At 36.3% G+C, this 12,864-nt stretch overlaps 1 protein-coding gene across 1 annotated transcript in view; it reads right to left on the minus strand.

Moving 5' to 3' along the window:
- Positions 1 to 1,355: 1,355 nt before the first annotated feature.
- The window catches only part of LOC127659869 (gamma-aminobutyric acid receptor subunit alpha-4-like), a 74,672-nt gene continuing 63,163 nt past the window's right edge, over positions 1,356 to 12,864 (minus strand). Inside the window, exon 9 of the mRNA XM_052149829.1 lies at positions 1,356 to 3,145. Within this exon, the coding sequence (XP_052005789.1) occupies positions 2,624 to 3,145 (522 nt within the window). The 3' untranslated portion in view covers positions 1,356 to 2,623. The remainder of the gene's footprint in view (positions 3,146 to 12,864) is intronic.

The following is a 12,864-nucleotide window of genomic DNA, read 5'->3' on the forward strand; positions in this document are numbered from 1 at the left end:
GCTCAGATAAATCCCAGTATCATATGAATGGTGCGACCTCATTTCACTAGACAAAAGCATCAGTGCAGCATCTTCCCGCACCAGTAATGCAAGAGATAACAATTAGCTGTATTTAGAAAAATTAACAAAAACCTGTATTGGCAACATTAAATGTCTCTTTGACTGATGTTTTCATCTGTTTGTGTGCAAGTACATGTTTTTTAGTGTGTGTTTGAATGGCCAACATTAATTACAAATACATTATGTATATATGCCGCTTCGGACAATAATGCTGCCTTCACGTGCTATCGGAATAATTGTTTCCCACTCGGAAGTTACACTTGAACGATAACTCAAATTGTATTTATTATTGGGAAACTCTGAGATAATTTTGATACCCGAGTTTCTGGAAGGAGTCATAAACTTTCAACATGGCGGAGGAGAGAACTGTTTCTGTAGTGAATGACAGGTTTTGTTCATTTTTCCAAATACAGCTAATTGTTAACTCTGTCTTGCTGTTTCTGTCATATTCAATTATGTATATCAGCAATCATTTGATGCATGTTTTACACCATGAAAATAGCTTGTATTTGACCGAAATGCCATTGTCGTCAGCAAGCTAACTGAGTGATGTATTATGGTGTCAAAATAAACGTTCCTCAAAAATATCAATGACTGAATCTTGCGTCGTCCATGTTTCCTGTTCTTTCTGACAACAAAGCAGTTGAATGCGACATACTAATAATTACCACTTCAGAAGTGGGAAGTAGGATAACTCTGATAGCACATGAAGACAGGACCTTTCAGATGATTCAAAATATTGAGAGAAAATACGATAATTATACTCTGGAAAATACGGTAACCATGTATTTTTTTTGTTCTCCTATGACACTTTCGGATAACATAATAATACTCATGCTATTCAGGACTCGTACCCCGGTCTTTTGCATTACAAGTGCAACACTCTATCAGTTGAGCTACCGAGAATTAGATCTCATTTGAACAAGCTTGTAAATTTAATTGGTCTTTAAGTCTTTATGAACTGATAATCTTCCATTTTAATCTGTTTTGGATGAAAGTGATTAAAAGTCATTGTTGTTGTAGCGCCTCTAGTTTTCATTTCACCAGGAAACTGACAAGATACGAGCCAAGTACAAATTATTTAGCAAAAATGTAGGTACAATATAGTAATGTGATTCTATGAGGCAAGGTTGCAAATGAGGGGAACAGGCTGTTCCTCACAAAAAACAATCACATTGATTCAGAAATAGACTAGAAATACAGTCATATAAACAAATTGAATTATGCTTTTATTTTGTATCTTTTTAGAGCTCAACAGCGCTTACTTTTATTGTACTTAAAAGAGCAGCATGAACTTCTGTGTTCAGCAGAAGAAAGTCATACGGGTTTAAAAATTACATGAGGGTAAATTATGACATAATTTTCACTTTTGGGTTAAGAAGTCCTTTCACATTTACTAACATCACTTTTTGTGTTGTGACTAATGATTGGTGGATACCGAATATCTCAACCAATCACTGCTTTAGATCCAATATACACTTACGATAAGCAGCCCTATGAAGATTGAACGGCATTGCTGTTGTTGGCTCTTGTTTGATGACCCCAAATGTCTGTTTAAGCCTCCTACTGTTCTAAATGGCTCCAAAACCATCTGGACCCCAAGCAGTTGTCAAGGAACCGTGCTCCAGGGGTCCGTTCATACGTGCTGTGTGTTTCATATAGCTAAACTCATTCCCTATTTCACACTACAATCTTTATATCAGAGAATACTGTATATAAGCTTTAAGACAAAAAAAGACTTCAATAATAAAACCAAAATAAAAAAGAAGCCATTCAAAAACAAAGAATACCAGAGAGAAAGCTATCATTTGTGCTTTAAGAAATTTCTTGTATATTTTCTTTAAAAAATAAAATACATGCATATGTTTTCACTGATCAGGGTTGCCCAAAAGCCTAAAAAGCTCTGTTCTAGCATTTTCTCTTGGCGAGAGAACCCACGATAGATACCATTTGTGCCAGAGCAGTTTACATATATCACGTTGCTTTTTCATATGAGATGGATTGTCACAAGAATGTCCAAAATTTGTTTTCTTGGTATCCACGGGTGAATTTCTATCTATCAGGTTTCAAAAAAAGTATCCGTAGTGAGTCTCCAAATGAAAGAATCTTTCAGAAAGTGCTCTATATAAAAATAGACAAATGGTCCTGGTATTGTTTTTTCTATATTTTTTGTAGCATCGTCCCTGCTGCAGTGGATCCGGTAATGTATAGGACAGACCGGAATTATGGCTATTCAAACATACAACAGAAAAATATATGATTCATTCCTGTGAGATTGCTTGAATTGAATTTCTTTAATTTTATTTTTTACTTGTAATCATGTATCCACATGCTTAATCTTGTGTATGGCCCTTTTGACAATCAATGAAAAAAATTGTTTTTAATATTATTTCACCTATATTATCTGTTGAGGCGCTTGCCTGGTCATGTCTGGTTATGTTTTTGCCATCATACAATTTTGATTTGTGGGAATTGCTTGACATAATGCTTCAAGGGGTCTTTATTTCATCAGTGAATTGTAGAAAAGGTTTACAAACGAACAAGCCACTCCTTGTTAGCCTCCCTAGGCCACCATGCTTTCTTTAGACAAGTATACCACCCAGTACACCATGTTGAACGCCCCAAAGGACACCGGGAATAAAATACGTGCATACTCATCGATTTTGCTGGCACCTCCAGTAGCGGAAGGCGCAGGTTGAGCCGAAGCTGCGGTTTTGGCTTCCTTCTTTTTAATGTTCTCTAATTTAGGCCCGAGAAGATGGTGAAGCGGGACGGAGCCAGTGGTGGGTGATGAGTTTTCAGGAACTGTTGGCGTGGAGGGCGGGGCTGGGGGTGTGGTTTTGGAGGCTGAGGTTGAAATGGCTGCATTGGTTTGGCTGGCAGAACTGGGGCTGAGACATGACTGGCTGGAGAAACTGCTGGTACCCTCTGAGGTGGAAGATGATTGGCTGGTCAGAGTTGGTTTGGATGCAGCAGTGCTGCTCTTGCTAGTCGGTTCGGTTCTTTGGGGTTTCTTTGCTTCAGGTTGAGACTGAACGCTGGAGTTCACGCGTTTCCGCAGGTTGCCGTTGGTGTCTGAATTTTGCTGTGGAGAAAAAAGAAAGACCATGTAACTACACTGCATGAAAGATGTACACAGCAAACTAGAGGATTTTAATAATACCTTAACTTACAGAGTAAACTCCAACACATTTCAAAGTACTACACCATTTGTGCTACGGACATTAAAAAGGGGTGAAAAAATCCCATAGATTTGACTTTTTTCTGTGATACGTAGCAATATTTTATGTTATTTTGTTTTATTTTATGATGATGAAAGACTTGATTTCCCACATCAGAGCTGTACGGCTTGTGGTTTAATGAGAAGACATGCAAGAGTCTTGCAACACATTTGAATAAACCATGCACATGTTTTTATTGCAACCAAAATTATAAAACTGAATTTTGCTTAAATTATGTTTATTTTCACAGAATACAACCCACCCACAATCTAGCACAGTTTAAAGGAATGTTACAGATTCAATGCAAGTGAAGGTCTTTTGACAGCATCTGTGACATATTGCAATTGCCACAGAAAATAATGTTGACCATCCTTCAAGTTTTTCATAAAAAGCAGAAATTGCAGTACTTAGAATGGAAGTAAACATTGCCATGTACATTGAGGGTTTAAAAGCAGAAATGTGAAGCTCAAATTTAAGTTGATAATCATTTACAAATGCATTATCACTGATATGTGGTTATTGCAACATGAGTAACAGGGACGACATTCATGCAATACTTGCCAAACAAACAGTAAGCATTAGATAATATTAAAGAATAATATAAAAATTATTTGTTTGACTGATTATCCAAGAAGCACAAGGATAAATCGACATTTTAAATAAACATATCCAAAATGTATGAATCTGTGCAGCCAATATTTCTAAATTGTAAAAGTTATGAATGAAAATGCGCACGGTGTGATTTCAGATCAGATGGGCGCAGTCGTGACTTCAGATGCAGTCTCTGTTAAATGTGCACGTCTGGGGCTTGTTAAGTGTAAGATTAATTAAGATACGACTTCATGTGCACTTTCCACTACTTGAAATGTCTATTTTAATTAGAGCCCGACTGATTTATCAGCCGATATTAGCCTTTCTCAGATATATTTTATTGGCATATATGTTTTCCAATATGCGCAGACATGAAAACTTTTTTTCAGAACATATAATGCAGAAAATTATTCTCAGGGTGATTTAGAATAGGTGTCATACCATTGTTTGTCCATTAGAGCGCGCTCCATCTCTATTGTTTACAGAGCTGAGCTGATGGTGGTTCTGCAGACAGTGCAGAGTTAAGCGGTGCAGAGTTAAGCGGTGTCTTCACGGTAAGTTGCTAACTAGTTTGTGAAAAGTTAATAAACATTGACCCCATCATTTTCTCTTTTCAATATAACTAATATAACGTTAACCCTGTTACTAACAACCATGTCACTCATGTCTGTTTGCTGTTAGCCAGCTATAGTTTGTCAGTGCAGTAAGTAATGTAGCAGATTGAAAAGTAAACATCAGAGCACCTTTTTGCAGCTCAACAGACAATGGTGAGGTGGTGGATTGTGTCTGCTGAGTGTTGATTTTACGCTACGTTGTTACCTAGTTGGTGAGACACAATACTGCTAAGTAAATAAATAACATCCATCTTTTACTCTAAGCTGACTTGTATTCATTACAGCTCAAATTTTAACTATATCGGCCAACATATTGGTATCTTTGAATTTTTGCCTTCTAAAATCGGTACTGTATCGGTCTCAAAAATCCCATAACGGTCGAGGTCTGATGTTAATGCATCACACGTTTCACACGTGATTAATTAATTTATAGCCTAAACCTGAGCGTGATGTTAAATTCCTGACCTGAAGTGATGAGTTCATATTGTAGCTTATCTATCCGTCTTTTACATTTTAACAGATTTATATCCGCATCAGCGATTAAGGTTATTATTTGGTTAAGACTTTATTCCGAAAAAGTTCAAATGCTCTGTAAAGCTTTAAATGGCCATAGAGTTTTCATCTATTAGAAATATTCCTCCATATGTGAAATGAATAAACTGAAATATGCTCTTTTTGTTCTTCTTTTTTAAAGCTCTGGAAAGGTGCTATACAAATTTAAAATCATTATATTATTATTAGTGGTGCTTGCGGAGCAAAGCATCACTATTATAATCTCACAAATGTATTGTTATTCCGTACAAAACTTCGGCACCTAACTCATCCTGCACCATTTGTAGTAGACCCACAAATTAGGTGTCAAATTGACCAGCCTATTGACGACACCTGTGCTATGACTTTTCTAAGGGGTTAGGGGTACGGTGCACCCCTGGGGGGCAAAAACATCCCAAAAATGTCCCATAGGCATACTCTGGCAAGGGTCTCGCCCATGAAAACAATTGTTTTTTTCCTACTATGACAAGATACTGAATTTTGAGGGACCATATCTCCCAATCAGAATATCGTAGAGACATGGGGGTGGGCTCATTTCAATAGGGCTACCAATTAGTCTTTAAAGATCATCTTGGAAATAGTGTAGCCATGCCCTAGCATCCATTTACGACACCCTAGCAACCATTTAGAGCACCCTAACAACCAAACCCCATTGACTTACATTCCAAATCGCTTTGATGGGTATCTCAGAATCAGAATGTTGTAGAGAATTAATTGTTGGCTTGTATGAATCAGGACAGCAAGCAGCCTTCTTAGTATCACTCTAGCAACTGCCTAGCATCCACATGGGCTTACCCTAGCCACCAAGCAGTAAAACACATATCTCTCTACCAGAACACTGTAAAAACTTCCTGTTTAGCTCATTTGACTCAGTGTCATGATAGCAACACCTAGCAAAGTGTTAAAAACATGCTAGCAACACATAGCGAAGAGCTAAAACATGCTAAAAACATGGTAGTATCATGCTAACGCAGCTAGCAATGCTTAGTGAAGTGCTAAAACATGCAAAAAAACATGATCGCTAGGCGATGCTAGCATATGCTAACACAGGCTAGCAACACCTAGCAAAGTGTTAAAAAAATGCTAAGATCATGCTAGCATGATTATTATATTATTATTATTATTATGCTATTGTTATGAAAAGGCATATACAAGGCATATTTTATTAATATAAACAATAAATGTAAGAGTAACATTTAAAAATGGGTGTTTTCCTAGTTTTTCCTTAGTTATGACACACTTAAAGCTATAAGCCCTACCCACACCCGGTCTGAATATAGAGACAGATACAGATCATTTTGTCATATGAATAGATACAGATAATGCTTCGCTGCACACCCCTAAAGCCTGATGACCATTAAGCCATAATAAACTTTATAGGTTTCAATAAACTTGATCAACTTTATAGGTAATAAATTCTTCATATGGGTCCACTTTTTAATATGTGCAATTAAAATATGTGAGGAAAAATTGCATTGCACGCACATTAGGGGTTAGGTCGCCCTTTTTTGAAAAATGTATTATTAGTCATTAACATCTTTATCAATCCTTAATAAAGGGAACATTGCTGTAAAATGTACCTTTTTGTTAAAGCACTTTTAGCTGTTAGACTATTATTACATCATACAGTGTTTTTCAGGTCATTAATTAATGTTCATTCATGTAATGTCATGAAGATTTTTAAATCACCCTGCAGTACCTCCATGGACCCCTAGGATAATAAAATGCTTTTAAAGGAGATTTCAGGAACTGAAGGTATTTCTGCATCAAAAGTGCACTTCTGCAGCCAGCATAGTCTCTAACACAGAAGTAAACAGATGTTATGCTTACAGTAACATTCAGAATAGATCTTTATGATCAGATGGTTTGTTGTTTGTGGTTGTGCGGAGGAGGAGGAGGGTGGAGCAATTCTATAAACAGATTTATTCCATTAAACAGGGACAAGAGAGATGACTTCACTCAGGACTGTGTGTGTGTGTGTGTGTGTGTGTGTGTGTGTACATACACACATAAGTGACACAGATCCTTATGATATCATACTGGGGCTAATTGGAATTCCTGGTTGGAAGTGCATTTGTATGAGTTTAATTTTTATGACTGTTCAGCCATTTTAGTAATTCACTCTAAGTTGGATATAAATGTCTAATGATTCATGCAACAAAGATGCATAAGTGGTGAATCTTACAAAATATGTCCAGATCAAATTGCACCACAAAAGAGATAAAAAATGAAGCCTGTTTTAGGCCTATTTAGATTGGTTTTCATATTTCATGAAAATAAAGCATATTATCCCCGCTAATAACTGATCGTAATGTTTCTGGACATTTTACTTTTGTGCATTTTGCAATAAGATTTTTGCTCTAATTTTGTTATTATTTAAAATTTGTATTCTATTACAGAAAATGGACTGTATAATTATTTGTTTTATTTAAATGATATAAAGTCAGTCTAACAAACACTACCATGATGAAGAAATACTTTTGGTCACCTTTTTTTTTTACATTGTTATCTTCCAGTTTCCCTTCTACTTACATGGGTAATTACTGAGTATTACTATTGAACAGTACAAGTAATTGCTGTGTAACTATTTTGTAGAGCTACTTGAACTTAAATAAGAACTATAGTGATAACAATAAAAATACATGTGTAACACAGACACTGTAAAATAAAGTTACCATACTTTTTCAGAACAATATATATATAATACAAAAATTTACATGCAATCATAATTCTACATTTTCACACACACACACACACACACACACACACACACACACACACACACACACACACACACACACACACACACACACACACACATGTTGTGTTTCCATGTTTTATGGGGACTTTCCATAGACATAATGGTTTTTATACTGTACAAACTTTATATTCTATCCCCTAAACCTAACCCTACCCCTAAACCTAACCCTCACAGAAAACGTTCTGCATTTTTACATTTTCAAAAAACATAATTTAGTATGATTTATAAGCTGTTTTCCTCATGGGGACCGACAAAATGTCCCCACAAGGTCAAAAATTTCGGGTTTTACTATCCTTATGGGGACATTTGGTCCCCACAAAGTGATAAATACACGCTCACACATACACACACACACACACACACACACACACACACACATACACATTTGTGTATTTGTGTGTTCTTGTGTATGTAAACAGCATAAATCAAATGTACAATTCCAATGTGGCTATTTTATACATAAGTTAAACCTGTACACCTACATATTTGTACGATTATCTAATCAGTCAATCGTATGGCAGCAGGGGAATGCATAAAATCATACAGATATGGGTTAATATTCACATTAACCATCAGAATGGGGAACAAATGTGATCTCTGAACTGAATAGTATCTCAGAATGTACAACACTTTGAACCTTGAGGCGGATAGTCTACAACAGCAGAAGACCACGGCAGGGCACTTTATTAGGACCATAGTGTTCCTAATAAAGTGCTAAATGAGTGTTTATATTGTGATTATTGTTAAAATATTGCTTTCTGCATCGGTCTCAATGGACCTGATAGCCCAGTTTCACCATGATATTTTTCACCATTTACTCTTGAGAAATGAACAGTTGGCAAAGTGTATTTGGTGTCTTGTTGTGTGCAGAAAATATGTTAGCACAAGCTGTGAAGAGAGACAGAGAGTCTCAATACACAGCATTGTGAGACATAAAAACAGACTTGTGGAATCCAACACTTAATGCAGTGAATCCAACACTTAATGCAGTGAATCCAACACTTAATGCAGTGCTCACGTCATGAGGTGAGTTTACTGAGTGCTGAACACAATTTGCATGGTGGAAATTCCACTATTATAATAATAATAATAATAATAATAATAACTACATAGGTACATTTCCTGAAGAAAATGTGAGTGGTGCTTGCCGTGGCTAAACTCGTCACATAGCAATGTTCTAGCATGTTGCTAAGCACTGCTATTATGATCCTAACATGTTACTAACATGTGTTTGCCTGATTCTAATGTTAGCATGTTTCTAGCATGTTTAGGCACAGTGCTAGATTTTTTTTTAACATGTGTTAGTATGCTGCTAACATATTGCTAGCATGTTTTAGCACATCACTAGGCATTGCTAGCATGTGTTTGCATAATGTTAGCATTTTTAACATGTTTTATCATTTCACTAGGCATCGCTAGCATGTGCTAGCATAATTTTAGTATGTTTTTAGCATGTTTTAACACTGTTAGACATTGTTAACATGTGTTAGCATAATGGTATCATGTTCTTACACTTTGCTAGACATTTCTAGGATGAGTTATCATGATTTTATCATGTTATAGCATGTTTAACATGTCCTTAGGCGTTGCTAGCATGAGCTAGCATGATAATAGCATGTTTTTAACACGTTTTAACACAATGCTAGGCATTGATAACATGTGTTAACATGATAGCACGTTTTTAGCATGCTTTATCACTTCATATGCATTGCTAGCTTGATGCTAGCATGTTTTTAATACTTTGCTAGGTGTTGCTATCATGACACTGTGTCAAACGAGCCAAACAGGAAGTTTCTACAAAGTTCTGGTGTATAGATGTGTGTTTTGCTACTTGGTTTCTAGGGTAAGCCCATGTGGTTGCCAGGCAGTTGCCAGGGTGATACTAAGCAGGCTGCTTCTTGTCCTGAGTCATACAAGCCAAGAATTAATTCTCTACGACATTCTGATTCTGAGATACCATCTAAGCAATTTGGAATAGAAGTCAATGGAGTTTGGTTACTAGGGTGCTCTAAATGGTTGCTAGGGCATGGCTAAGTAGTTTCTATGATGATACTTGAAGACTGATTGCTCACCCAATTAAAACAAGCCACCACTCATGTCTGTAGTACGTTCTCATCCAAAGATATCCCTCTCAGCCATTTTTAAAGGATGTCAATAGGGCTGGTTGCTAAGGTGCTCTAAATGGTTGCTAGGGCGTGGCAAGTCAGCGACCATAGATATTTGTATTGGCTGATCACTAATCTGACTCAAAAGATGCTAGTGTCTATGACAGTCTGTTCTGAAGATATCCTTCTGAGCCATTTTGAATGGAAGTCTATGGGTGCAGTTGCTAGGGCGCTGTAAATGGTTGCTAGGGCATAGCTACACCATTTCCAAGATGATCCTTAAAGGCTGATTGGTAGCCCTATTGCAATTAGCCCACCCCCATGTCTCTACGACATTCTGATTGGGAGATATGATCCCTCAAACTTCAGTATCTTGTCATAGTAGGAAAAAAATGATGGTTTTCATGGGCGAGACCCTTTGCCATAGTATGTTTATGGGACATTTTTGGGATGTTTTTTGCCCCCCAGGGGTGCACCGTACCCCCAACGCCTTAGAAAAGTCATTGCACATGTGTCGTAAATAGGCCGGTTGATTTGACATCTAATTTGTGGGTCTACTACAAATGGTGCAGGACGAGTTAGGTACCGAAATTATGTACGGAATAATAATAAGTATGTGAGATTATAAATGCTTTGCTCCGCAAGCACCACTAATAATAATTAACCGCTTTTTAAATAATATACACTCAATGAGCACATTATTATGAACACATGTACACCTACTTATTCATGCCATTATCTAATCAGCCAATCATATGACAGCAGTGCAATGCAGATACGGGTCAGGAGCTTCAGTTAATGTTCATATCAACCATCATAATGGGGAAAAAGGTGATCTCAGTGAGTGTATATTTTTTATATATAATTTGGCAATATAATTACAAATAAAATTAGTACAAAAATTCTTCTTTTCTACCTGCTTTCTGTTAGCAGTAATAATGCAACGTCAAATGCGGCATGCAATTTGTTTTGTGAGTTTTGTGAATAAGGTATACATATTCAATGTATAATAATTACATTGAAAAGAGACATCTGAAAACAATGACAATAACTTTTCATTTATTTCAGCACATTTAGTGCCTGGTTTAACTTAATCCAGTATAACAAGGCACTAAATGTGCCTGTTAATAAGACAAAGGTTTTTGTACTAAAGTACCCCACAAAACCAGGGCAATCTCATAAATGAGGCATCACCATAGCAACAATTTTCCTGCACCATGAAAACGTCTCTCCTTAGTTTGCACATTAGCTTTCAAAATAAATTTAATACAGCATGACAGAGTGACATATTTGACATAAGGACCAATTGCAACGTTATGGTGGTTATGGCAAAAAGTTGCCTCTGTGATGTTTCATCACGAGAGTATGTTGTACAAAACATTAGCATAACTGTTAAGTAAATTCCTCAATTCTGCCCAAAAGAATGAACGACTTGGACCAAAAGAGTTTAAAGGTGAACTAATCATTTCTGTTTCCTGTACAGTGCCTATGTTGTTTTTAAATAACAAATGAACGGTGCATGTGCGGCCAACACAAAATGAACGAATCACTCTCTGAGACTATTCATTCTTCTGAGTCACATAAAAGATTTGTTCAAAATGAATGAATCATTCATGAACGACCCATCACTACAGTGAAGACTAAACGTTCATTTTACTGAGCAAATGTGCATTTTTAATGGGCAGAAGAAAGAGGAAGAGAAAAAAAATTGTGTTTTCAAAGGCTTACGGAGAAGCACCATTAGATAAGGGACATTAAAATCTGCAGCAGCCTGTAAAAATGAACGACACAGAAAGCACAGCTACAATATATCACGTCAACAGTCTGACACTGGTTTAGTCTCACAGCTGTCGTATGTGCCACGTATAATCCGCCATCTCAGTTTACACACGTTATCCAGCGAAAAACTAAATCTGCCCAAGCTCACGTGCACTCTCAAAGAGCTTTACTGTCAGCAATAATTAAATGGTTAACATGGCGGTTTGTGTCATTTACACCACAAAACTCCCATGATGCTCTAATGACAGGCCATCTTTCTGTTAAATGTTGCCATCTTACTCGAATGACTTCACTCAGAAGATAAGAAGGGAGAAAGCTATTGCTCCTTCTTTAGCTCTTATTTTTTATAGCCACCATTTACCATGTGTTAGCCATTTATTGAGGCTACCATTAGGCAAGGCTTTAAAAGCAGAAAAGACTTTCAAACATGCAAGATCATCTCCTAACATTGCACAAATTAATGTATTTTTTCTTTACCTTGTGCTTTAAACAGTAATACGCTTTGGTTGTTTTCACTTTAATCACTACTTGAGTCCAAGGAATAATAATGACATTTCTGTAACACAATACATTAATGTTCCCTTTATTAAGGTTTTGTAAAGGGGTTCATTAATGATTAGTAAGTCATTCATAAATGCATTATATTCATTGACATTTGTTTATATGTAACATATATAAAAATGGTGACTTTCATGAAATACTTGCCAAATAGTGAGTCATTTTGCCTCACATCTCATAAATGCTTAACACTTATTTGACATTAACAACCTATGAAAATGCACCTTAATGCAAAGTGGAGTCATTTAAGGCATTTATTAAGCATTTGCCAGCATTAGAAGCCTATGTACATAAAGTTCAGTGTGGTTAAATGGTTATCATGATTTATTTTATGATATATTCTTTGAATTGACACGAAAACCTGAAAAGTGTTTTTGCATATAACTTTGTGTGACTAGATAATTTGGGACAGCACTTGGAGTACTAGCACCATTTTTTTTATATCAACATGACAAGAAAAGTGACAACACAACAGAGTCAAGACAATACAGCAATGAATATAAACACAAAACGGACTGTAGAAAAATGACATAATCCCTCTTTTTAATCTCACTATAATAGTTTTTTTTTCTGCACTGAGGCATTTTATATTTTTGATGAACCCGCATCAGCAGTTCACGTAA

This window comes from Xyrauchen texanus, chromosome 19 (assembly GCF_025860055.1).
Source record: "Xyrauchen texanus isolate HMW12.3.18 chromosome 19, RBS_HiC_50CHRs, whole genome shotgun sequence".
NCBI lineage: Eukaryota > Metazoa > Chordata > Actinopteri > Cypriniformes > Catostomidae > Xyrauchen > Xyrauchen texanus.